General features: G+C 33.5%; 2 protein-coding genes and 1 long non-coding RNA gene across 4 annotated transcripts in view; 2 read left to right on the forward strand and 1 right to left on the reverse strand.

The window, feature by feature from the left end:
• LOC145293028 (protein FAM136A-like) overlaps positions 1–18,140 on the reverse strand; it is a 50,774-nt gene extending 32,634 nt beyond the window's left edge. Inside the window, exon 1 of the mRNA XM_080139327.1 lies at positions 17,984–18,140. Coding sequence (XP_079995453.1) covers positions 17,984–18,067 — 84 coding nt within the window. The 5' untranslated portion in view covers positions 18,068–18,140. The remainder of the gene's footprint in view (positions 1–17,983) is intronic.
• Positions 1,732–24,909, forward strand: LOC145293029 (uncharacterized). 2 transcript variants are annotated; one of them, XR_013869642.1, is made up of 3 exons: positions 1,732–2,087; positions 10,051–10,185; positions 24,775–24,909. It is a non-coding gene; the product is annotated as an uncharacterized LOC145293029 (long non-coding RNA). The 2 variants fall into 2 exon arrangements; XR_013869643.1 differs by lacking the exon at positions 24,775–24,909 and adding an exon at positions 15,991–16,706.
• LOC145293027 (cytoplasmic dynein 2 intermediate chain 2-like) overlaps positions 24,774–26,665 on the forward strand; it is a 94,996-nt gene continuing 93,104 nt past the window's right edge. The window contains exon 1 of the mRNA XM_080139325.1: positions 24,774–24,970. Within this exon, the coding sequence (XP_079995451.1) occupies positions 24,900–24,970 (71 nt within the window). The 5' untranslated portion in view covers positions 24,774–24,899. The remainder of the gene's footprint in view (positions 24,971–26,665) is intronic.

Raw genomic sequence — 26,665 nt, forward strand, 5'->3', positions numbered from 1 at the left:
TGGTCGGAGGATCCTAAAGGAGAATGAACGGTACATGAACATAGCTCAGGGGAAGTTGAAAGAAAAAGGTCTAAGAGGCTTGCATATTGATTGGGTGTATCGGGCACACGGGTGGGTTCGCGAACAATCTGAGTGAGGTCATAAGCAATGGCAAAATCATGACAAAACCTCCCCTCATCATCTGTCTTATTTGAATGGGTCAGCCATTCCACGTTATGGACGTTGAAGTCACCACAGATGTGGATGTTAGCCGAGGGATGTGAAGACAGTATGTGGTCTATTTTCTCAGATATGCTCTTAAAGATAGTAACTCCGCTGTTGTGGGGCCTATAGAGGGCAAATATAAATACAGTGGTGTTAGCAAGTGCAACCCTGAAGCACATATAGGGTAAATTAGGATCTTCTCTAGAGATATCCCTGCCACATGGGAAGCCATCCTTAATGTAGGCACATATTCCATGCCCATGGCGATCTTGGGAGTCAGATTTAGCTGTTAAATTGGAGTATCCATTAATTATGAACTCATCTAGGGAAGTGGTCGGCCCTATTCCAGTTTCACATAGAAATAATATGTCCGGTTTCGTCTCCTGTAATTGGGTTTCAACCTCTGGAAGGTTGGAACGTAGACCCCTGATATTGGAGAAGGAGACATGGTAGTAGGGGTCTACGCTGGAAGATGGGGTTCTAGGTTTAATCGAGTTTTTATTCTGGAGATATTTCATGTTGAGGTTTTGGGATTTGTGGAATAGGTCGGCATACTTGGTTAGAGCAGTACAGAGAGGGAAAGTAAGAGAGAAAAAGACAGGAAAAATTTTTTTTTTATTTGTAGCACACGAAAAGGTAAAGCCGTAACAATTACCCACTAGTATGGCATCGAGAGGCCCCACCAGAGACTACTGCATGGTCCAGATCCACTCACCAAATGGCAATACAGCAGTCCCAGTACTTTGCGCCTGCTGATAGGACAGCCTCCTTAGTGGTTAATCCAAGGTTCGGGTCCCTGACTATCAGGCGGATAACGTCAGCCCAGACAAAACGTTTACCTCCAGCACCCTTACTAGTGACATGGCAACAAGGACAGACAAAGACAGAAAAATATCCGACATCTCAGACTACTGGTCACCAAGTAGTACCGACCTTCAAGCAGCTTTTTCTTCACCCTTTGTCAGAAACATCACTCATTGAATGAGGACTGAATGACAAAATAGGAGAAGCGAGAGTTACTGGAGCTGCCGATAACACATCCACTGTATTATCTACTCTCCATTTAAAAAAAAAAAAAAAGGGGGGGGGGAGAAAGGGGAATGGGTACAAGTGACTTATATCTAAGTAGTAAGTCCGGTGCGAACTTAATAATTCATGACACTTTTGGTGATAATCTCCCCTCCCATATTAATGGGTGGAAGTTTGTCGGTTATCTATCTAGTTTGAATCATTAAAGTTTCATCTTATAATTAATTAAAATCCAATAATTAACTATTATCAATTTGTAAAGACTGCTTAATATTAATTTACATTAGAGTTTAAATAATTATTCAAGGTTTTAGTTTAGGAGGTCCGTTTTCACGAGTGACTTTCTTTGCACTGTATTATATTTCGAATGTACTTGAACATAAGGCTAACTATATAAGGTAGGATTCGAAAACAAGAAGAAAGAATTTTCAATACAGGCAAGCTTGCAGTAATAGTATATATTAAGTATACTACTTAAATAAAGTCCTAAGTTTATCTACTCTAGACAATAATTTCCGGCATTTTTTTTTTTTCGTTAGTTGCCGGCATTTTGATTGTTGTACCTTCAAGTATCAACATAAAATTTGTTGTATATTTAGTATTACACTTATTAAAAAAACAAAAACAAAGAAAAATCTTTATGATGTACATACTTGTCAAAGAACGAAGATGTCATATTCTAAAAATCATGTGTGTTTGGCTAGTAACTTTTCTATTTGGCTAGTAAACAAAAATATTTAGTTGTCGAAGGTTAATTAAATATAAATTTGTCCATAGAGCCCTGTTTATGCAATGGATCAGATGCATCCTCCAAGAGAAGCGAGGCGATTACAGATTGTGCTTAAAGGAAACAGGTCAGTGATATTTTCTCTTGCTAGCCTTGGTTTGCAGATTCATGGCAAGTTCTTACCCCCCACCCACCATTTCATATGAAAAGAAAAAAAAAACTTTGTATATGCTTTAAAGGCATGTGAATACGGCCAAGGCCCATTGAATCATCCACTGAATATTGAGCTGAGAAAACCTCTTTGTGCTTCTAAAACTCTCATCTTTTGCACATTTCCAGGGACCCGTTGGGTTGTCCCATTGAATATTTTGTCGAGAAAACTTCCGTATGCTTAAACCTCATCAGACTTTCTGATTACCAGGGAAAACAAAGACTATGTGTGGCATTTTATTTTATCCTCATTCTGTCTGGTAATTATACGCTTTTATTTCAGCGCCATTCATTGTTTTTATAAAAAAAAAAATTAAAAGCCAAACCAAAAATAAAAGGAAAAAAATATGAAAATTTAATTATTTGGATTTCGAATTATCATTGCCATTCAGTTCGCTCTCTCTGCTTTCTGCTGGACTGCTGACTCTGTGCTCTTTTATTTTTGCTATGTTTTCGCAACTGTTTGTATGGAGGATTACAAGGTTTGGTTTGGTTTTACGGAATATCAACTTTTTTTTTGCTATTTAATGCTGAATTCTGTAATTTGATTTTTTTTTTTGTGTGGATTAGATATTTTAACTTATAGAGTAAATCAAGTCAGCCTTTTTTTTTTTAGGTGATGTGTTTTTTTTTGGGGGGGGGGTAAAGTTGGATTGAGTTAAAATTATATTCTTTTGTATAAATTCACTTTTTTCAGAAATGTTAATATTTTGTTAGAATTTTTTTTTTTTTAAATAGTTCTTTCATATTGTTGTTGACATTGTAAGAATTTTGCCAGATATGCACGAGAACACCACAATCCAAAAGAAAGTGACCGTAAAGGGTTCTTGGCATGCCAAACATTCTGGAGGGTCTTCTTTTTAGCGTGAAGGAGTAAGTTATATGCATGTGTCCTATGTGAATGCGGGACAAAACCACTTCCTCTTTGCGCGATTTTCTGAAATCTGGTAACCATTCTTCTATTGTGGGTTTAATTTTGAAAAGTTTGTTATTTTCTATTGTTCCTGCCATTTCTTTGCACTGAGATCATAAATTATTTATTTTTAGTCTGAGTGTAGAATTTTTATATTGCTTATATTGAGTTTTAGTGCGTTTTTGGCAGCTATGTCAGCTTCCCCAAGTTCCAAAATGACTGGGGATCTAGCAGAATTTGATATTTTTGTTTTGTGAAAGAGTATGTATTCTTTGTAATAGGTTGATGAGTAGCGGGTTAAGTTTTGGTTCTTTAAGGATTCGAGTACTGCTAGGGAGTCTGAGAAAATTATTTATTTGTTGTGGGTGAGGTCAGTAATGAGGTCTAGAGCCAGGTCTATAACTGTAGCCTTGGCACTAAAAATTGAAGCATAGACTGGTAGTCACTTCTGTAAGGTAATGTTATTGGATACTACTCCACATCCAGTTCTGTTGCTGTTTTTGGAATCATGTGTAGATATGTTGATGGTTTGGGTATTTTTCCTAAATGTTAAGGAGTTTTTCTTGATAGGTTAATGGATAAGTTTGATTTTTTGGGAACTTGTTTAATTCAAGGATAATTTCAGATTGTTTTAGTAGCCAGGGTGGAAGGCTTAGTTGGTTGACATCATGGATGTTAGTGATTCTGATACCTGCATCTCCCACTAGTAATTTCATATGAAGATCAAAAGGTTTTTCAGCTTTTCCTTTTTGGTCAAATAGGTTTTGGATTTGGGATTGAAAATGCAGTTATGGGCTGGATTTGTTGGTTGTGATTTTTTTCCTATCATAGAGAGAGTAATCTAGTGGGTTTGCAATACAGTTGTAGGCAGGATTGTCTGGGCAAGAGAAAACTTTGGTCAAGTATTGTAAGGTTAGTTTGTCGCGTCGAATTGATAATGAGGGTTTGTTGGCTTCTGCATAGAGACTATCAATGGGGAAGTTCAGAAGGCTTCCAGTATAAGCTTGAGGCCCTGATGTTGAACAGTGTCTAATGTTTTTATGTGGGACTTTCTGGTGGCACTGTAAATGAAGCTGCCATAATCTAGTTTTGATCGCACTAGTGATCTATATAATTTCAATAGGATTTGTCTGTCTGCTCCCCCATCTGTGTGGGCAATGACTCACATTAGCTGGAGAGTTTTGTTACATTTATATTTTTTAGGTGTTTGATGTGAGAGATGAATGTAAGTCTTGTCTAATATTATCCTTAAGAATTTATGTTCATCTACAACAGGAATCTGGGTATCATCCAGTTTTAAAAGAGGATCTGGGTGTAATTTTCTAAGCTGTTTGAATCCATTCTCAGTTGTCCATTTTTTTCTTATTTTGTCAATGTGTTGTTGAAATTGATGCTCAATTATGTGGATATGCCTTAAGCTGTATGCAATTAGAAAATCATCGACATATAGTGAACAATCCACACCTTGATTTATGCATCCAACGATACTGTTAATTTTTAGGTTAAATAACGTTACAGACAAAATACTTCCTTGTGGGACTTCAGTTTCCTGTTCCTTGATGTCCGAGAAATATGTTCCTACACAGACATTGAATAGTCTATTGTTGATGAAGATGGGTAGTCTTCCTTTCAGTCCAGCTTCTTTGAGATCTTTTATGATACCATACCTCCATGTGGTATCATAAGTATTTTCAAGATCAAAGAAAATAGCGTTCATGTTTTTTTTTTATAAATGCATTTCTGATAAAAGTTTTCAATCGTATTAAATGATCTATAGTGCTCTGATGTTTTCAAAAGCCGCATTGAAAGTTGGTTATTATTTTACTGATTTCAAGAAACCAAATTAGTCTAGTGTTTACCTTTCTCTACATTGTCTTGCACACACAGCTTGTTAGTGCTATGGGGCAATAATTGGAGAGGTCAGATGCATTCTTTCCTGGTTTTGGTACAGGAATGACTGTAGCTTGTTTCCATATAGCTGGAAGATTACCATTGATCCAGATGTCATTAAGAATCGAAAATAAATACTTTAATGGTTCATCTGGGAGTTGTTTTAGGAATTCATATGTTATCTCATCTCGTCCCTCAGCCATGTTATTGACTTTTTTTTTAAATGTATCCTTTAATTCATGAATGGTTTGTTGTATTCTTCTTCATTATTACTTCAGTTTGTTTTTTCTGATTCCTATTTAATAGTCTAGAATTCTTTATTGTAATTTTTGGATGATGAATTATTTGCAATAGTACCTGCAATATCCTTTTTTAGGGGGTTATTTTATATATATATATATATATATATATATATATATATATGCAAACCATACCGTTTGCAACATGAGGGACAAACTGATTGCCAGGATCAAACTAGTATTCAGACATCTCTCGATGACACCATGAAGACAACATGTCAACGTGCATATCTTACCTACAGGCTGCGGCAGAGGCTCAGGGCGACTTCTTCAAATGAGCTGTACTTAGTAAAAGATCTGCTAAGATATACATTTGGAATTTTGAGAATGCATCAATTATCTGCATTAGATATAACATTTTGTTTTCCGCCTTTCTAAAAGTGTCACATTTATCCCTAATACTCTTCATGCAATATTGCTCTAAAACTTCCTCACACCTACTTTCTATCTTTACAAATCTATCAGACCAGGTATGGAGTTTTGTCATATTTGGTGAATCTATCCGTTTTGAGAATTCTTCATAAGGTGCAAGAACATATCTAATTTGATTGGCCCCCACCATTTTTTCTTCATTGCAACTTCTCTTTCACAAACATGATGTTGCTAGTCTCAGTCTTTTCTATAAATACTATTATGGCATTTGTTCTTCAGAATTGTCTCATCTATTCCCGGTTTCCCTTGTTCCACTTGTTTGACTTAGTCTAATGGTCTCCATCAATTTACTGTTTTTGAAACCTTAGGGCTCTATGGACAAATTTATCTTTAGTTGACCTTTGACAACTAAATATTTTCATTTACTAGCCAAATAGAGAAGTTACCAGCCAAACCCATGTGATTTTTGGAATATGATATCTTCATTCTGTGATGATTGTGTATGTACATAATAAAAAATTTTTTCCATATTTTTCTAATAAGTGTAATTCTAAATATACAAAAAAATTTATGTTGATACTTGAAGGTATAAACACTAATTTCTTCAGATGATTTTTTTAAACAGCCTTTGTTAAAAAAAAAAAAAAAAGAGTATTGTTCTCTTAAACTTTTATTGTTTAAAAAATTTTTGTTAAAAAAAAAAAGTTGAAAAGATATTTTCACTTAGGAAGATTGTCAGTAAAAAAAACACAATCGCCAAACGATAAGCATTTCATTATTTCTAGTCACCATTTTGAAAAATCACTCGCAAAGTAGATCCCTGTACCTCATTGTAAGACAGCTTTCTATATCAGGATATTCTTTTCAAGAATTTCTAGTTTGTAGAACTTTCTTCCTGCTGACTGTTTTCCTCCTACATGTAGCTTTTTCAAGACCAAGATCATTAAGCATCTCCTGTCTTTGTGATAATTATCTTTCATTCTTGTTTGTTCCTTACATCAAGTGGCTTCACGCTTTGTCTGGAGTAATTTCCATAAAGAAAAGTTGTTTTGAAATCGTTTTAGGATTCCCTAAAATTGATATTAACTGCTTTATTATTTTTATTTAACAGATATAAAAAGGCACATAGATTTGATTTGTTGAAAAAGAAACCATAAACTCTTATCCTCGAGTGGAATCCGGGCCTTGATAAGTGGTGACTCCTATGTGTAAGAAAAAAAAAAACAAAAAAAAATCCACAACATGGAAATTGGCTAAAGCTTTTGTCTGCTTTAAACCAAATGAACGTAAGCAAATATTTTTTTTTTTTTTTGCTACAAACATCTCGAGTAGTTGTTTCCTTCCAACTACTTATATTGGTAGGAAATGAAGTCAACCAAAAGACAGCTAGAGATGAATATGTAAAAACAGAACTTTTATAGAAACCATTGTTTGCGTTAAAGTATAAAGCAGTCAGGAAGGAACAAGTGGGTAAGGAAAGAAAATTCATAAAAATTACATCATTAGTAAACAATGGAGCCTTATTTTAATATCACTTGCAACAAAATATCTTACTAAAACCAACATTTTTGTGAAATTGTAAGTATATATATATATATATATATATATATATATATATATATATATATATATATATATGACTTTTGTGCGCATAAAAAATATTTAGATATTTAATAAATAAAATTATCTATATATTAATACGATAGTGTGTGTTATTTATTTTGTGTGTCGCGTTTACATCCGAGTGACTGTTGTGTAATTGTTATGGACTTCCATTTCTTGTAATAAATAATTTTACTAAGAATTCTTCATAAATTTTGGTTTCGGCTTTGAATATAGCTGAGGGAACTCAAGTGATTATGTATGTATATATATATATATATATATATATATATATATATATTCTTTTTTTTTCCATAAGTTTCGGTTTCGATTCAAGCTGATGCACCTTAAGTCATATGGATATATTTTTTAATTTTTGAGATCACAACTTTATAATGTATAAAAATTGATAGAACATTAACTCTATAATAATATATACAAAATCTGCAAGAATTAAAATATATTTAAACATATTTTATGACCAAACTACACCGGGCATTCCTGCTAGCTTAGATAAATACTTTTGCAGCTTTAATAAAAGTGCTACAATAATATCAGAGCGTCTCCATTTATGCTGAACATCTACAGAATGACAATATCAATATATTACATCTGAAGGAGTCCTCTGTGGAATTTCCACAGGTCCTGCTAGTTAATGATAATAATAACAAAAACAATACGCACCCTCCTAAACATAAGAGGTGATGCAAATAAACAAAGGGCAGGTAATTCCCTCTACATTTAGGTGAATGTAATAATTAAATACCACAGAATCACTGATAGAAAAAATAAACAAACAATAGATCTTATAGAGAGACGAAAAAGAAACATACCAAAATTATATGTTCATCAACATTTCATCTTTATTTCAAGACTTCCTCAAGATAATTAATTTGAAGAAATAAAATACCAGTACAATATTTGAAAATGTGTTTGTAATGTGAAATTTTATATTCAAACACAAATATATTTTCAAATATTGTACTGGTATTTCATTTCATCCCTCATCTTTAGAAAGTCTTGAAATAAAGACAAAACATTGATGAACATATAATTTTGGATTGTTTCTTTTTCATCTCTCCATCATGTTGGAATATCATTTCCATTATTTTCATTCTGAAGCACTGATGAACAGAAAAATGTTTACCAATCAATGCTATTCGTACATAATCAAATAATCTTCCCAAGAGAAACAGGACGATGGAAAACCAATTCAATCACCATCATGGAGCAAGGTCATATAAATTCCTACCAGGACAACCTGTATTGGCAAAAGACAACCACAATTGTAAAGAAAAAGGACACAAGGGCACATAGTACGTCATTCTTGTAATGTAATCTATGGTGTGGATGTACAATCATCTATTTGGGTCGGACATTACTCATACCTTCCAAAGAGACAATCAAATAAGAAAATCATTCCATTAAATATTTTAAGAGTATAAAAAGATGGTAACAATGTAGAATACCGGGACATTGAAATGATGTGATGTATGAGCAATAAACAGGCAAATGAACTAAAGTCTTGTTGATTTTATAAATCTACATAAATCGGTTTATTTTTCAAAATGAATCACATTATACAAATCAGTAGATATCATAAAAAAAAAATTAAGAAACCTCCAAGGTGTGTGGGCCTGATCTACAGGGTGGTCAAAAAGTTAGGTAATATTTTAAAGAAAAACGATATTAGCAATACACGTATATTTAAGTACCATACATTGAAATATAAAATAAAACAAACATGAAATATGTTTATTTTGTTAATTTTCGTCCATTTCTCTCTATCAATCGCTGGAAGCGATTAACCACTGATTGTGTAACACGTGTCATCATGTCAGCTGATATCCGCGCAATCTCCTCTTCAATAAATAACTTTAAAGACGCTATTGTATCAGGCTTCTTGCCATAAACGCTATCCTTTACATAGCCCCAAAGCCAGAAATCAGGAGGGGTAGTTTATATATTACACTCAAATATTTAAACAAATAATATTAAACGAATAGATTATAATGGATCATATTGTTTTTTTCTACCTTTAACATGTTACCTGACTTTTTGACCACCCTGTAGTTAAGAAATGCTCAGCTGAGCTAGCCCACAAACATAAATGTCTTGTTAAATCTTGCTTCCTAAATAGCTGGAAAATGGCCTCTGTGGTACCAGTATTCAAGAATTCTGATGAAAGAACTGACACTTAATCTCCTCCCCCTTTGAGTCATTAATCAACCACCTAAAAGCTAATCTTCTCTCTTACCGAGAGTGTGGATTTCGGCAATAATGTTCTACAGCTGATATTTTACTGGTCATCCTGAACGCATATCCCATGCACCGGATTAGATGAGGGAAGCCAGAACTGTAGCCCTTGATATATCCAAAGCCTTTGACAAAGTCTGGCATGACGGGCTCCTAATGAAAATTAAATAATACAGTATTACTGGACAAATACTAAATATAATTAGATCCTTATTAAACAAGAGAATAATCCAGGTTGTCCTTGACGGATGTACACCCAAGCAATATAATATTAATGTGAGAGGACTTCAGAGTTTGATCCTTGAACCGCTATTATTCATGATATTCATAAATGACCTCCCTGATAACATTGTGCCTGAGATGAGTATATTTATCAATGATACAACGCTCTATAATAAATACGAGGGAAAAATGGATGTACACGTATCTAAGGCAATGGCAGAATTCTTAGAAAATGACCTCCAGTCCGTAGTGAAATAGGGCCATAAGTCAATGGTAACATTTAATGCCATTAAGACTAAACTGCTTTTTTTTTTTAACGATTACAGGAAACTTTCCCAGCCACTGATAGTCATGACTAATAACACTCTACTTGAGAGTTCTTCTTTCAAACTTGGTTTAACATTCACAGGCAACATGAACTGGAACATATGCATTGAAGACGTTGTGAATGCTGTTGCAAGGTAGGTTCCTTCTATTGCACCTAAGAGTATCGTGTACCTCTATAAAACCACCATTCGCTCATGCGTAAAATATTGTTGCCACATCCCACTTTGTCAACTAAGCTCCAACCCCTGTCCCATCGCTGCAATATTGCATCCCTGAGGTTGCTTTACAAGTAGTTTAATGAAATGTGCTCTGATGAACTCACTGCACTTGTGCCCCATCAATGTACAAACTCTCGACAAATCTATTCAGCAACAAATTTACACCCCCCCTCACTGTAGAGGTCCCTAGATGCTGGAAAGTCTTCTACTCTAATAGTTTCTTTCCTCGTCAGACTGCTAGACTTTAGAATTCCCTTCCTGCTAATCGCTTCCCTGACTGTACTGACATGCAGAAGTTTAAATGTAATGTAAACCGACACCTCGGTCATTTCCTTACAGTCCCCCTGTAAATATGGTTCCTAAATTGTAGCCCTTACATCCAAGTGACGATATGCCTTGTTTGGGGTGAGCAGGAGTAAAAATAAATTTTTAAAAGTCAGGGAGAGATATATAAAAAAGGACAAAAAAGAAAAACAATTAAATACAGGAAGAAATCGTCAAATGATAGATTGACCGGTTTTGTTTGAATCCATAAACATTTTCAAAAAAAGTGAAGACTTGAAATTTTTTCTGAAGACGTTCGTTGATCTGAATGAAACCAGTCAATATCTAGTTTTAATAATTCTCTCTAGTATGTAATTGTTTTTCCTTTTGTCTTTTTTTTTTCATACATTCTCTCTCCACAGCATTTCATTTTATGATATACTAACAGGTCGCCTGGCGTTGCCCGGTCGTAAAATATGCATAAATATTATATTTTCATTCATACAGAAACTGAGATATATGTATTCGAGTCTTGTTTTTTCTCAACAGTTCACTTCTTGTAAGTAAAAAAAAAAAAAATACTCCAGCTGAGACCAAAACCTAAAGACAGTGAGTCAAGTACAATAACCATTAGGTCAGCTTGACATGGAATTTAAAAAGTGTTTTCAACCCTACTTATTCTTAACAAAAGGAATCTGTCACATGAACGATCCACGTACGCATTCGGGAAACATTTGACAAGCAGATAAAAATCTGATGACCCCCCCCCAACTACCAATTTTCAATTTTGACCCCTTAGCAGCCCTTTTTTCTGGACGAAAATCAAAAGTTTTCCACTTGTCTGAATACCCTATATACCAAATTTCAAGTCTGGAGATAAAAAATTTGTTGAGTATAAAGGTTGGGTAGTATCCTCACACTGTGTATTTTATTTTCATATAAGAGGTATATGTGGTAAAGAACAAGGATAAAGAGTGCTCAATATCTTAGTAGAGCCAAATATGTTTTTTTTATTTTTTACAACCTCAAGTGTAATAATTTAATTCATTACAAATTGTTTCAATAGACAGGATAAAAATTATCCATCCATCTCGTCAGATGATTCAAGTTAAAAATAAAAAGGAAAGATATGGTTCTTTTATGATTACATATGGATATTAAAAACCCAGAGAATGGAAGTAACGAAAGAATGGAAGAAAGATTTTATGTAATCTATATTGGACGCATCCGTTTACCCATTTGAACTGGATGCATCTTAGCTCTTTCTATCCATCCCCTTACCACCATTGACGTAGAGGATTGCTGACTTTTTAACTCTGTTTCGGCTTTGATACATGTGCAGGTCATTATCCAGAACCCAACAAACTTTTTTTTGACATGCTCAATTATCTATTTCTCTTCTTTCTTTTCTTCTTCCCCTCTTGATTGTCTAACCTTTATAATTGTACAAATTTTTCATTTAATTTATATTTTTATTGTTTCCCCCCTCTCTTTTCTTTTTCTCCCCTTTCTCTCCCTTACTTCCATTCTCTTGGTTTTTAATATCCATATGTAATCACTAAAAACCATATCTTTCCTATTTATTTTTCTTTTAACTTGAATCATCTGACGAAATGGACAGCTAATATTTATCCTGTCAATTGAAACAATTTGTAATGAATTAAGTTAATACACTTAAGGTTGTAAAAATAAAAAAAACATATATATACTTAGCAAAAATGGTAATTAGTAAAAACCTGAACAAGCGCTCAATACTATTGCAGAGCAAATATATATATTTTTTTATTATCATTTTATCTGCTTAGTTACACGTTTTGGTTACCGAATCTATCAACGATCCAGTAACTTCAGATTTTACAGAAATAATTATTATGATTAGGAAAAAACCATATTAGAGGAAGCACAAAAAAAAACGGTGGAAAAAGAATTTCAATTCTAATTCGACAACAGTTAAGTTTTAAGATTTAAGAAACATTGGGAGGTGGTAAGGGGCGAGAGGGAGTTTAAAAGTTGTAAAGTCTAATGAGGTTATTGGATCGTTGATACGATTCGGTAACCGAAACATGTGTAACTAAGCAGATAAATCGGTAATGAATAAATATATATACACACACACAATTTTACAAAACTTTTTTCTATCTTATAATTGAAATAAATAAAATGCATTTCTTTCATGTGGGCCTCCTATGTTTGTCATTTTTTTTCTTTAACATATTTTTGCCTGGTGTCTCTTTTTATAATTGTAAAACTAGTCCCCAGCATCGATCCCTGCAACAGAATATTGGAATCGGGATTAAAACATTAACTTCTTTCTTTGCCTCATGACTGAGAAATACCGGTGCCATAAATCCGTCTAAGTCTAAAATGGATGAATTAGTTTCACTGACTCGTACATTGTTAAAAAAAAGATTCATTTATGTTGTGGATTGTATTAAACAACTAAATCTTTTCTTATTATTTCTATTCTTTTTAATGAGTTCTTTTTATTCCCACTTTACCATGCCTGGTTATCTCTCATTCTGCCGTAAGGACTCGAACAGACATATGCATGGGCTTAGAGTCTATATTCATAACACCCTCCCCCTGACTAGAGAAACAAAACTAGAATCAGATGACCAGACTTTTATGTGCTTCAGGTTAAACATGCAACATAATATTAGCTACTTGTATTTTCCCTACCGCTCTTCCCCACCCCAGGACTGTCCCAAATAAACAAAGTCTCTGACAGCATAGATTCTCTCTTGATACTAGTGCACAAGTACATGTATTTGGTGACTTTAATGTCCACCACAGTAACTGGCTTGGATTCTCTAATCACACAGACGTAGCTGGTAGCACAACACATAGCTTCTCTATATCTCATTCCCTATCTCAGACGGTTACATTTCCGACATGTTTCCCCAGACCAGCAAGATCAACATGCCTCACTTCTAGATCTCTTTCTGACAACAGGTCTCGATGATTGTACAACAAATGCCCACAGCCCACTCGGAAATGCTGATCACGGTGTGATAATGGTAGAAATTACTCTAAATTCTCGCCCTAAAACTGAAGACTCACTATTCAAAACAACGAGGTATTACAAAAAGGCTGACTGGGAAGCCATCAGAGAACTCATCAGAGATGCTCCATGGCGAAATATCTTTTCTCTTCCAGTGAGACAGTGTGCAACTGAGACCATTGAATGGTTCAAAACTGCAATTGAAACATGTTCCCACACGGAAATACTATAGCAAGCAACACTCTCCCCAATGCTTGTGCAGCTGCCATTGCTAAAAGACAGCATGCGTTCCGCAGATTCAACCGACATAAGTCCAGTTCAAACAGGCAGAAGTATATAGAAGACAGAAATAATTGTAAGAGAGTAATAGCAACAGCTAAGACAGATTCCACTGAAACCACCAGGAAACACATCGAATCACAGAAATTAGGAACCCGTGATTTTTGGAAAATCTACAACAGTGTAGTAAATAATGGGTAATCAATGATTCCCCCACTATGAAACAATCATGAGGTTACTTGCACGGCAACTGACAAGGCTAATCTGTTTGCCAGTCGGTTTGCCTCAAAATCTACACTGGACCCGGCACACCACTCACTCCTTGAGTTTCCTTTGCGGACAGATGCCACATTAGACGATTTGAAAATCACCCCTTCTCAGGTACATGGTATCATAAAAAAACCTAGACACCTCAAAAGCATGTGGACCCGATCTCATCCCGGCTGTGCTATTAAAAAAAATGCTATGCTGAGGTTGCTCTAGTTCTCTCCAAACTTTAAAATAAATGCCTTAACAAATCTTGCTTTCCCGACTGCTGGAAACCCACTTCTGTGGTACCAGTCTTCAAGAATTCTGGTGAAAGAACTGACCCATTAAATTATCACCACATTAGCCTCCTCCAGCTTTTCACCAAAATATTTGAGTCCTTAGTTAATCAAGCCCTAGTTCAACACTTAACAGCTTCTAAACTCCTGACAGATAAACAATATGGATTTAGGCAAGCCCGTTCAACACAGATATCTTAATTGTAATCTCTGAACATATATACCATTCACTGGACAAAAGAGGGGAGGGTAGAGTGGTAGCCCTCGATATATCTAAGCCTTTTGACAGGGTATGGCACAATGGTCTTCTCAGGAAAATTAGATCATATGGTATCACTGGAAGAATACATAATGTGATTAAATCCTTCTTAAGTAAGAGAAAAATCCAAGTTGTCCTCGACGGTCGTACATCTAAACAATATGATATAAATGCAAGAGTACCTCAGGGGTCTATCCTTGGACCTTTATTATTCCTGATATTCATAAATGACCTCCCTGATAAAATTGTTTCAGAGATGGGTGTATTTGCTGATGACACCACTCTCTATAACAGGTATAAGGGGAAAACAATGAACACATATCTAAGGAAATGGCAGAAACACTAGAGGATGACCTCAAATCTGTAGTGGAATGGGGACAAAAATGGATGGTCACATTCAATGCTGCCAAGACTAAGCTTGTTTCCTTCAATAACCACAAGAAACCTTCTCTACCACCAATAGCAATGGCCAAGAACACATTATCTGAAAGTACTTCCTTTAAACTCCTCGACCTAACATTTACAAGGAACATGAACTGGAATACATTGAGAGCATTGCCAAGGCTGCTGCAAAGAAGGTGGGCTCTCTTTACTGTGTTGGAAAACTACTTACGCCTGAAAGTATCCTGTACCTCTATAAGGCCACCATCTGCCCATGTATGGAGTACTGTTGTCACATCTGGGCTGGTGCATCTGCTACTTGTCTCTCACTCCTGGACAGGGTTCAAAAGAGTCGCCAACCTGAAAGGTCCTGAACTGTCATCTAAGCTTCAGCCTATGTGGTATCGACACGATGTTGCATCCCTCTGCCTGTTCTCCAAATACTTTAATGGTGAATGCTCTGACGAACTACAAGCACTTGTACCTCCTCAACGTGACTACCCTTGACAAACCCGACAAGAAACTAAGTCCCACCCCTTTACAGTAGAGATCCCTAGGTGTAAGAAAGCCTTTTACTCCAATAGTTTCTTCCCCAGAACTGCAGGTCTTTGGAAATCCCTTCCGGGATTCTGCTTTCCCAACTGTACTGATATGCAGAAGTTCAAATGTAATGTTAACAAACATCTTGCTACTCATCTCCCTTCATAATGCCCCTGCAACTTATGTCCCCGATAGTCAGCCCCTACTTCAAAGTGGCACTGTGCCTTGTTTGGGGTAAAAATTGATTTTAAAAAATTTCTATTTAAACAGGGTAATAGTTTGTGTGGTTCGACAGAATCTGATAGAGGGGGGGGGGTTAAAAGGGGGATAATTTTTAGAAGCAGTTCTTCCAAAATCTTGCACATGAAACGCCAAAATTCAGTCCAAAAAATAGTCGCCATCTTTATAAACAAATTCAGGTTAATTAATAATTTACTTCTTTCTCATTGCAGGACCATGTGACACAAGGTTGGAAGGTGGGGGAAGACTTTGGCCTTTTCAAAATTACCTAGGCAGCCCTGTTGGCAATAAACTTACTCCATCTAAAGATGAGAGGCAAGGTCTAAAAGGATGGACCTCCTAGAACTGCACAAGACTAGCGTCATACCTCAACAAAGAATAAACTATCTCAACAATGGTGTAGACTCTGTTGGCATTGATGCTGAGGTAAAAAGGGAGAATAATAATTGAAGGTTACAATTATTTAGTTTAGAAACTTTTTTTTCTTCTTTTTCACCCCAAGCAAGTCATGTTGCCACTTCGAACGTAAGTAGCTATTATTTAGGATTGTGTCCAACAGGGGATTGTGAAGAGTTGAGCAGCTAGATGTCTGTTCACATTACATTTAAACTTCAGCAGGTTAGTACAGTCAGGGAAGCAGGTAACCAAGAGGGAATTCCAAAGTCTAGCAGCTTGAGAGAATGAACTATTAGAGTAGAAGGCTTTCCAACATCTAACAATATCAACAATGAAGGGGAGGGGGGTCCCTGCTTCTCAGATTAAACTGTACAAGTACCCAAAAAATAATTATAAGTAAAAATAGAAGTTATCGACTTTTAGTGTTTTAAGTATGACAAACAAAGGAAATAACCTTCGCCAAGGATCTTCCATTTCGAAAATGAACGTAATTGTGGATTTTTTTTTTTTTTGTTTTTTTTTTTGTTAAAAATACATGTAACTGTAACACATCTACTGGATCGTTTTTCGTAATTTGGGTGATTTATACTAATTTCGACATGACATGTATATGCATAATAATGCTTTCACCTAAAATGTGTTGCTTAAAGAACACCAATGTAAACAAGCACCGAGAAATCATTCCACAAAAATCCTTCAGAAGGTCAACAACGAGAATTTTTCTGATTAAAGGGACATCATCACAGAGAAAGAGAGGAATTAAAAAAAAAATTGTTTAATAATAATAAAATACAAAACAATTCAAATGCCAGTTTGAATAAAAGATAGTTAAATAATATGAAAGTGCAGTGTATTTTTTTTTTCTTAACGAAATTCAAAATATTTCATGTTGTTTATGTAGAATACGGACCGTGCTGAAATAATAGCGCTTTTATTTGAAAACTTTCTTAATATGAGAAGGGAGGGTGGGATTTAAAAAAAGAAAAAAAAGAAAAGAAAAACTACTCTATACTTTCACTTAACAATTTAATAAACAAAAGATAACATAAAACTTGCAAGTCCTAATCTAAAAACAGCAAGGTCCGTATTGCTAATCATAAAATATACCCTTCGAGATAGAGGGGATGGTGCTTAAGAGGGCAACAGAATAAAACTGAAATTTTTGGGAAGAAAAAAATAGTTTGATGGACGATCCTAAAACACAGTAGTTAATTATTTCGTATTTTGCGTTAGATTACTACTGTTGACGTATTTATTAAATTACTTTGAGAAAAAAAAAAAAAAAAAAAAAAAAAACGTTTGAAGGGCACACGGACGTGTTTCTTCTCTCCTCAAGGAAGGCCGGGCATTTGTTTCTAGTTAGGTTAGTTTTTAATGAAGTGTTTACTATTGCTTTTGAGAATTTATAACTTATAGTTTGAAATTCGCTTATTGATTCGATTGAAGAATTTGGTTTCGACTGAAAACGAAAGACATGGAATTTTAACTTTTACCGAAAGAACCTGCACGATTGTGTACGTTTTTCCCCGTCCAAAATTCTCTTTTCAAAAGTATTAAACTAAATCTATAATATTTCTTACTTTTTGTCTTCTTTTTTTATTACATCTTAGATTATAATGTCGTTTTAAAATCATGATTTGTATAGAATAATATTTTTTTTGAAAAAAAAAAAAAACAGAATTTGGGACAAACAACAGTCTTATGTTTTCAAATTAAGAAATAAGTAAAAAATAATCCCGATCTAACATTAAAAAAAAATCAAAATTAATTAGATTTATTTTTACACTATAACAGTAATCGTTATAATACCTGCATTTTTCTGAGGTTTTCATGGTCGAGCTGTGAAATCATGGAATTCACAGCTCCCTGAACACGTGTTTGAATATCCTCCATCTTCGAGACGTTCCCCCTTTCCGACGTACAGGTGATACAGCAATTTGACTTTTGTCAAAAATACGAAAAGCTGACAAAAACATTTTAGCCGTTTTTTTTTTGTTTTGTTTTTTTTTCTCCATCAACAAAGAAGCAAATATTAATAATTAAAAATAAAATATATGGAATTTTCTTGCTTTGGAAAATAATGAGAGCAAATAAAAATAATTAAACAAAAAATTGAAATACGAATAAATGTAGGCTAATTCCTATTTTAGTCACGTAAATTATTTGGAGTGAAATATATTTTGAAAATTATTCCCAGACAATTTTTTCTTTACTTTAACCATGTTTTATTGATTAATAATAAAAAAATGATAACATAAAAGCACTAAGTTAATAAGATTAAAACATTTAACAGAAAGTTGTATTGCTCTCTCATCAAACGGCGAAATGAAGATTCGATCGAAAAAATATAGTTGCTATCTTTAGAATCAAGTCGAGAAGGAAACTAAGGGCGCGTAACTCAAGTTGACAATTTTCAAACTGATCAAGGAAATAGGTTGAAAAAACACGTATTCATAGAAGGAAAATAAAAACATTATGAATATTTTTTTAGGGGACGGAAATAGGAGCATAGTAAAATAATGTTTTACACTTTGAAAAAAAAAAAAAATTCCATACCAACTAGAAAATTATGAATTGTAGTTATGTGCCCTTAGTTTAAAATGGCGCCTATATTTTTCCGGTCGGGTTTCATTACAGCGTTTCTCATGTACGATGAAACGCGCTATAATTTTTTATTTATTTATTTATTTATTTTTTAATAAAACATGGCTTAAGTAACAGTATTGTTTGGAACTAAAAATGGCACAAAGCAAGAACAATTTGGTAACTGAAAATTGGATCGTTCGGGAGAGAGTGGCAGGGAGGGTCTTCGCCCTAACATTTTAAAACAAGGGTCTCGAACGCAAGGACATATCACTGACTTTTTAGACCAGACCTTTGCAATAAACGTGTTTTATTCTGTTTTGCTGGAATATAGGTAAAAAATGGCACGGTAAAAATCCGACTTTGGCGAGGAAAAGCAGGATCATTCCATAAGTGCGGACAAAGCTTTTATTCCTCTAGTTTAAAATAGGCCTACCCCCCCCCCTTCCAAAAAAATACAAAGAAAAGTTAAATATTTTTTAATAAACATTTACACACGTAAGAGGAGGGCTAGGCTTTTTTTTTTTTAATAGGGGCTAATCGCGGTGTAAAACTAAAAATGCTTTCTGCTAGTTTGAGCGATTCAGTGTGAAAAGTCTTTAGGGAGGTAGAGATTGCTTTTATATCCACTCTCTTTCTCTGTTAGTTTGAATATTCATCATAATTTATAACCCTAGAAAAGCTATTATCACAGCAGAAGCAGAAAGGCCAGGCATATAAAATCAACAGTAGGTTTTTTGATATGATAAGGGCGCATTTGAAATGAATGTTTCTGTTTTGAGTACAATTGAATCATGATACCTGACTTTTGCATTTTAAACTTTAATTCAAGTCATTATATAAAAATTATTTTATAAAATCAATAGTAGATTGCAATCGTGATGGGTCTCTAACTAGAGCAGGCAGCCAATCAATTTGATTGAAAAATGGACTTCACTGATTTCGATGACAATAAACGGTGCCCGGAAAACTCGTCCCAGGGAAAACTCGTCTCTGGAAAACTCGTCTCCGGAAAACTCGACCCCGGAAAATTCGTCCCCTTTCGCTAGGTAGGAAAACTGGTCCCTTATTGAATAAATATCGATTGAAAACACATTTTATGATCGTTCTTGAAGGAGATATTGTTTTTTTTTAAATAGACTATAGCCCCCCATAATATTTAAAAAAAATATTTTTTCTTGTTTAATGTTTTTTGGGGGTTTTTTTTAAATAAAATCGATTTTCTAAGTGTCCGTTTTCTACCTAACTGGCTAAGTTCTTAGTAGTTTCACTTATTTTAAAGCGTTTATTATGTTCATACAATGTTAATTACAAATTTGTTTTGTTCTTATTTTAACAATGTTTTTTGGAGTCATAAAAACAATAATAAAAAACAAAACCAAAAAATGAAAAAACAGGGAGCGATTCGATTCTTCGTTACTTTTTTGTTTTGTTTTTTTAATTATGATAGTTTTTTTTTGTTTTTTTTCTCTCATACCAAATGCACTCATGCGTTATTTAAAATTATAATTTTATCAATTATCAACATTTATTGTGCAAAAATTAACTAATAAATTAAACGCAAAATCTTTTTTTGGCGCGAGAGATGCCATGTGCTAACAATCTCTCGTTAACTCATTTTTAATTTTTACTTCAAAATTCTAAAATCAATCATTAAGAGAAAAAGTAATCACTAAATAAATTTATTAATCAATTTTATTGAAAACTCCGCTATCGTTTATCAAGAATCTTTTTAATTTCATTTTTTGTTGGTTGTTTTTCGGAGGGAGATATAGTTTTTACCCCCCCCCCTCTCAAAATTATATTTTAAAAAATATTAAAATTTATTATTTTCTTTTTAAAACCAAATCTCCCTTAGTAATTTCTTTAATTTTCTATTTTTTAGCGATTATCAAGACCCCTAAGATGTGATATACCGGACATTATTTCTCGTTCTCACGTAACACTTTTGCTTGTTTTCTGTGTTTTTTTTTCTTTACCGAATAAACGATTCCAAATAAATTAAACAACAGTAAATAAGTAAATTCTTTTTTATATTAATATTTTAAAAAAATATGTGGTCTCGTTTATGAACATAATAAACGCTTTAAAATAAGTGAAACCACTAAGAACTTAGCCAGTAAGGTAGAAAACAGACACTTAGAAAATCGATTTTTATTGTTATTTATAAACCCATTCTTAACATAGGGGAGAGGGTATTGTTAACTATTCTGTACTTTCACCTAACAATTTAATAAACAACAGATACGGTAAAAATTGAATCTAACTTCTTTAATCTTGTTTTTTTTTTTATTAAATTTAAGGAGGAGGTCTTGATAAACACTTGTAGTGATACGTTGGAGACATTAAAATAAATAAATAACATTTCAGTTACGCATACATTTGTCGTATCAACATATGCAAATTCTGTAGAAGTAAAAAGTAAAACTGTGTGTCTTCGTGCAGACGTAAGACAAAGCAATACCACGTGACAGGGTGTCCACTTTCCGTCCAATCAACGCTAAAAAAAAAAACTCTTTCCTAAAATCTTTTTTTAACAGCCTTCGCTGGGAGCCACCCAGAAGCATATAAAAAGACACTGCACAAGAAATCCAAACCAATTCAGGATGCAGTACCACGAGTAAGCAACTCGCTGCATGACTCCATCTTGTCAACATAAAATCACCAACATGACGTTGTGCGTCTTTTCCTCCCTGCTGGCTGGCAGCAAACCGTCTGGGGATTTTGGCCCCAGGCTAAGCCACATGGCGCAAACATGAAAGGAAAAATATGTTTTTGCAGCTAATATTAACACTCAAATCTCGCTGGCTTAATTCCCCCAAAAATGACCTTTTGTCACATCAGACACATTTATGGAACAAAATTATCACATTACTGGAACTAACTAATATAACAAATTTTAATTCCTTTTGTTTAAAAAAAAAAAAAAGAAGAAGAAATATTTTATCTAAAAAAAACATGATTTCCTCAATCAAAGGAGGTTTTCTCTTTTCATCTGTTGTTACAGCTCTTTTATGTTCTACCTGACTCTATGTAATACATTTTAAGTCCTCACGACTATGCATGATTCTAAAAATCTAACACTTATTTCCAAGAACTATGAACATCTCGTAAATCATTTAATGACTTAAATTTTCTCTCGAGTGTCAACACAGCACATGCATATAAAAAATAACACCAAAAAAATGATGTTTCCTTCAATAAATTTCTATATTAAATGTTGAAACTGGTCTTCATATTGCTAATTACTGACATTTGTTTTATTTGTATTTTTTTGTTAAGGATTGAGAGATATTTATTTTGCTCATGTCACGCCTGTGATACCAGGCATCGGTAAATATCGACCAAATCCACGTATGCACCTATGTATGTATGTGTATGTTTATATATGGATGTGTATACATTTGTCTGTATATGTTTGTTTGTGTATATGTATATGTATATATATGATGTGTGTTATTATTATTATTATTATTATTGTGATTATTATGAATACGCAGTGATACCAATCCCCTTCACACTAAATAATTAAACCCATTCTTAATAAGGGGTAATTGATCTTAACCGTCAGTCAGATAAAAAAAAAGATGAACTTGTTGCCTCTTATGTTGGTACTAATTGACTGTATACGGTATAATCACTAGTGATGGGACGATTCCAATATTTTCCCCGATTCTGATACAATTACCGATTCCGATTCTTTATAAATCTCTAATTATTTAACTATAAGATTGTTATTCCCCCTGATTTTCATAAAAAACCCATATTAAATATGCAGAAACTTTCCTAAACATAAAAATACACTCGTGGAGGGATGATCTATCGATTTTAGATTTACTGGTATTTTAAAATCAATAAATATTTATTATTTTATCATTATTACCAGCAATGGAAGATTTTGGCTTAAACAAAATCAAATAAAAAAAATACAATTAAAAGAATCGTTTTGGCATCGGAAGATAGGCATCAATTTTTCCGATTCCGATACCCCCAAATCTTCCAATTTTTCCGATTCTGGATTCCGATTAATCACCCAAACACGAATAATCACATAGACATGCTGGTTCCCATTGTATCACAGAAATTAAGCAGTACTAAAATGGGTAACCCTGTTCCATAAATCACAATCAGAAACATTCAAGCCGATATGAGTCTCAACTATGGATATACTTCAATGTGTACTTATCTAAGTTACATAAAGTGCGAAAAACACACAAGATCTTATCTGATAGTTCTACTAATAGAGATTTCTAGTTTTAGTCAGAGATACGGATGAATGGGTAAAAGTGCAGTCTAGTTTACAGTCGAAAAATTGAAAAAAAAAATAAAATAAAGTATACAACATAAAACTTAACCAAACGAATCAAATTTAATTTTCTACCGATCTGTATACTTTTAATGTTTTGAAATTGGTTTCGAGTTATTTATTTCAAAATTAGATTTTGTTCAGAGTTTTCAAAGCGGCGGAGGGGGGGGGGTCATTATTAAAAAAAAGAAGAAAAAAAGAAAAAGGGGTTTGTATTACTGTACACATAGATTCGAAAAAGTTGTCAAAAAACTAATATATAACAAATAAATGTTATCAAAGGCAAGATAAGTTACTTTTCTACCTAACTGGATATATTTTTTGTGTTTTTATTCAACGTAACATGTTTATTCAGCTCGAAAAATATACAGCGTTTACCGATGTATTGGAAAATTCAAGATGGCGCCTGACTCTCTTTAACACGGTAAGTTTGGGAAACGGTGTTATAAATTAAAAAAAAACTAGACAAAATACTGTTAAAAATCCACCGAATATATGTCAACCTATGTCACGGTAACATATAGTGATCGAGTTTTTAACAGTATTTTGTCTAGTTTTTTTATTTATAACACTTTTTTCCAAACTTACCGTGTTAAAGAGAGAGTCAGGCGCCATCCTGACTTTTCCAATACATCGGTAAACACTGTATGTTTTTCGAGCTGAATAAACATGTTATATTGAATAAAAAAAAAATGTATCTAGTTTGGTAGAAGTAACTTATCTTGCCATTGATAATATTTATTTGTTATATATTTGCTTTTTGACAACTTTTTCGAATCTATGTGTACAGTAATACAAACCCGTTTTTTTTATTTTTTTCAAAAATCGTATAGAGAGCTTTCAATGAAACAATAATTTTTAAATACAGCTGCAGCTGCAGAGCGTTAAAAGTGTACAACTCGGTAGATAATTAAATTTTAATGTTTAGTAAAAGTTGTTATGTGTGTGTGTGTGTGTGTGTGTGTGTGTGTGTGTTACAGAAAAACATCGATATGTCGGACTCTCTTCAGTCTCTGTTTATGCGTGCCTCTCGAGGAATGGTATCTCAAACGCTGTATGAAGCTCTGCAATATTGCCCCCCCCCTCCCCGCACACATTGTTTGGATTTGAAATTAGTGAGTAGACACTAATCTTAATAATTTCTCAGGCGTTGGTAAACTTTTACCCACAAGTGTTCTCTATTTCGATTAACTTTTTTTCTTTTTATTAAATAGATATTTTCGAAAATCATTTAAATAATCTTAACAACCTTAAAAAGACAACAAATATATGCACAAACATGACATTTATTAGTAGAATTACTAACTTTTAAAAGCTGCTTTAAAAGCATAAGCCCCATAGTTTCGTCTGCTAGTGCTACACAACAGCTAAATTGAAGAAGAAAAAAAAAATAAAAGAGGATATAAAAAGCAAAAAATTAAAGATATGAATAAAAACTATTTTCATTAAAATAGTTATTTAATGAAAATTGTCACATGATTAGTATATATTAAAACATTTTATCTTCTTCTCTTGTGAATACGACAATCAACTTACAAAACGACATCTTCGATTCTGTAAGTCTTACTGCCGTAAGTGGGTCTATTTTGCAATTAACGTTGGTTGCGACACTTTTTTAACGTACAAACTTTTTATTTTATTTTATTTTATTTATTTTTTTATTAAAAATAACTAATTTTTTTTCCACTGTTATTTTCCTTTATATTTTCAGAAATACAGATAAACTGTTAAATAACAGTGTCACGATTAATGTTAAATTGCAACAAACAGTGTTTACGTAGACTCGTTTACGACAGTTATCAGCTGTGTAACTAAGCAGAAACCAAAGACAAAAAAATGGATCCCCTCGTGTTTAAGGATGAACATCTTGATGCTGTCGGCTTCCAGTCTTCCTGGAAGGAGCAAAGGTATTATTGAAATAAAGCTTCTACGTTGAAATTGGATCCATTCATTTAGTTTTAACAAAACAATGGCACTCTTGCATAGTATTCCAGATATTTGGGATTGTTCGGAGTGCTAGTCTCATCTTGGTTGTTATTTTTACGTTTCGGCCGATGTAACCTTCTTCAAGTGAACCTTTTTAAACTTGGGAATAATATAGTTAAATTTTAATATTTATAATTTTATAGAATCATTGCCTTCTCGGTTCTTACGAAGACAGTGCTATTTATTTCATTTTATTTCTTTTTTAGATAAGATTTCCAAATTAAATTCAATTTTTACAATGTCTTTTGTTTATTTAATTGTTTGGTGAAAATACAGAATAGTTTTCTTTTTTTTTTTTTTTTAAGCCTCCTCCCTCCTCCCATTTGAAGAATGAGTTTCTAAATAATAATATTATGATTTCAGCACGATCGGTATTCCTGCAGAAGTACCGTCGTCTCTAACCGCGTGTTTTTTTGTTTTTTGTTTTATTCTTTGTGTTTGTTTGGAAATGTATGGGTTTTTGAAGTGTCCTAACTCAAACCCTAATTCCAAACCTTTCGTTTTTAACGGGCCGAAATACGTAGGGAAAACGTTTTTCATAGGTGAGGCGAGGCGCCGGAATGGTTCTATATATATATATAAAAAAAAAAAAAAAAATTAATATGTTTAATCGACGAGACGGTTTCCAAATTTGAAAATATACACATGAAGAAGACCGGATGTTTCATCGGCCAAAATTGTGAATTGGATGTAATAACCGAGATAAGGATAGCAGTTCATATGTAACACAAATTATCAATCATAATAGCAAAAAAATTCAAAACCTATTCTAAATGCTTATTATGAAAAACAGATACACTTGAAGAACATTGTATGAGAAATTCAAAACTACGTATGGCACTTCTGCATTACACGGACGACGCCATTTTCTTTTCTTTTTTTTTTTTGTGTGTTTCACTAAACTGTCGCCACGTGTCGCTTCTCGGTCAAAGAACAGTTTCAACCAGATTCAAAAGTGACAATGAGTCGACCAAGTTCAGTTCATTCATTTCATTCCATTCAAATTGTTTTTGTTTTTTTTTTAATTTAAACATATATATATATATATATATAATTTGTTGACCCTTCAACAGGTGCCACAAAAAATTAAAACTATATTTTGCTACAGTGACAATTTTTGCTTTAATTAAAAAATGTTCCATTTAAATTATTAAATTGTTCGAAAAAAATCTAATTTTACTTTAATTGGAAACAAAATCCTGTTTGTTATTTATTTGCCATGTTATTGGACCAAGAAGAATTTAGAGTTATCGCCCCCCTAACAATGGTGCCGTCCGTGTAATGCAGAAGTGTCCCCATGTATTTACACATTTTAACATCTTCTTTCAAGAAGAAAGCCTAAAAATTAATATATTAATATATATATATATATATATATATATATATATATATATACACGTTTTATTTTTTATTACTGTATCTTTCTGTTAAGTTACATTACTGTTGCAGCTACTTGGCCGTTTTTTTTGGCCATCTGTAGCATCCTCAGACTTTTACAGAAATGTTCGCTATTTTAGGATGAGAGAGTGAAAGAGTGAATGAGGTCACTCTTTCACTCTCTCATCCCAAAATAGCGAACATTTCTGTAAAAGTCTGAGGATGCTACAGACGGCCAA

Source organism: Euprymna scolopes, chromosome 14, assembly GCF_053919585.1.
Source record: "Euprymna scolopes isolate OS-2025 chromosome 14, ASM5391958v1, whole genome shotgun sequence".
NCBI classification, from domain to species: domain Eukaryota; kingdom Metazoa; phylum Mollusca; class Cephalopoda; order Sepiida; family Sepiolidae; genus Euprymna; species Euprymna scolopes.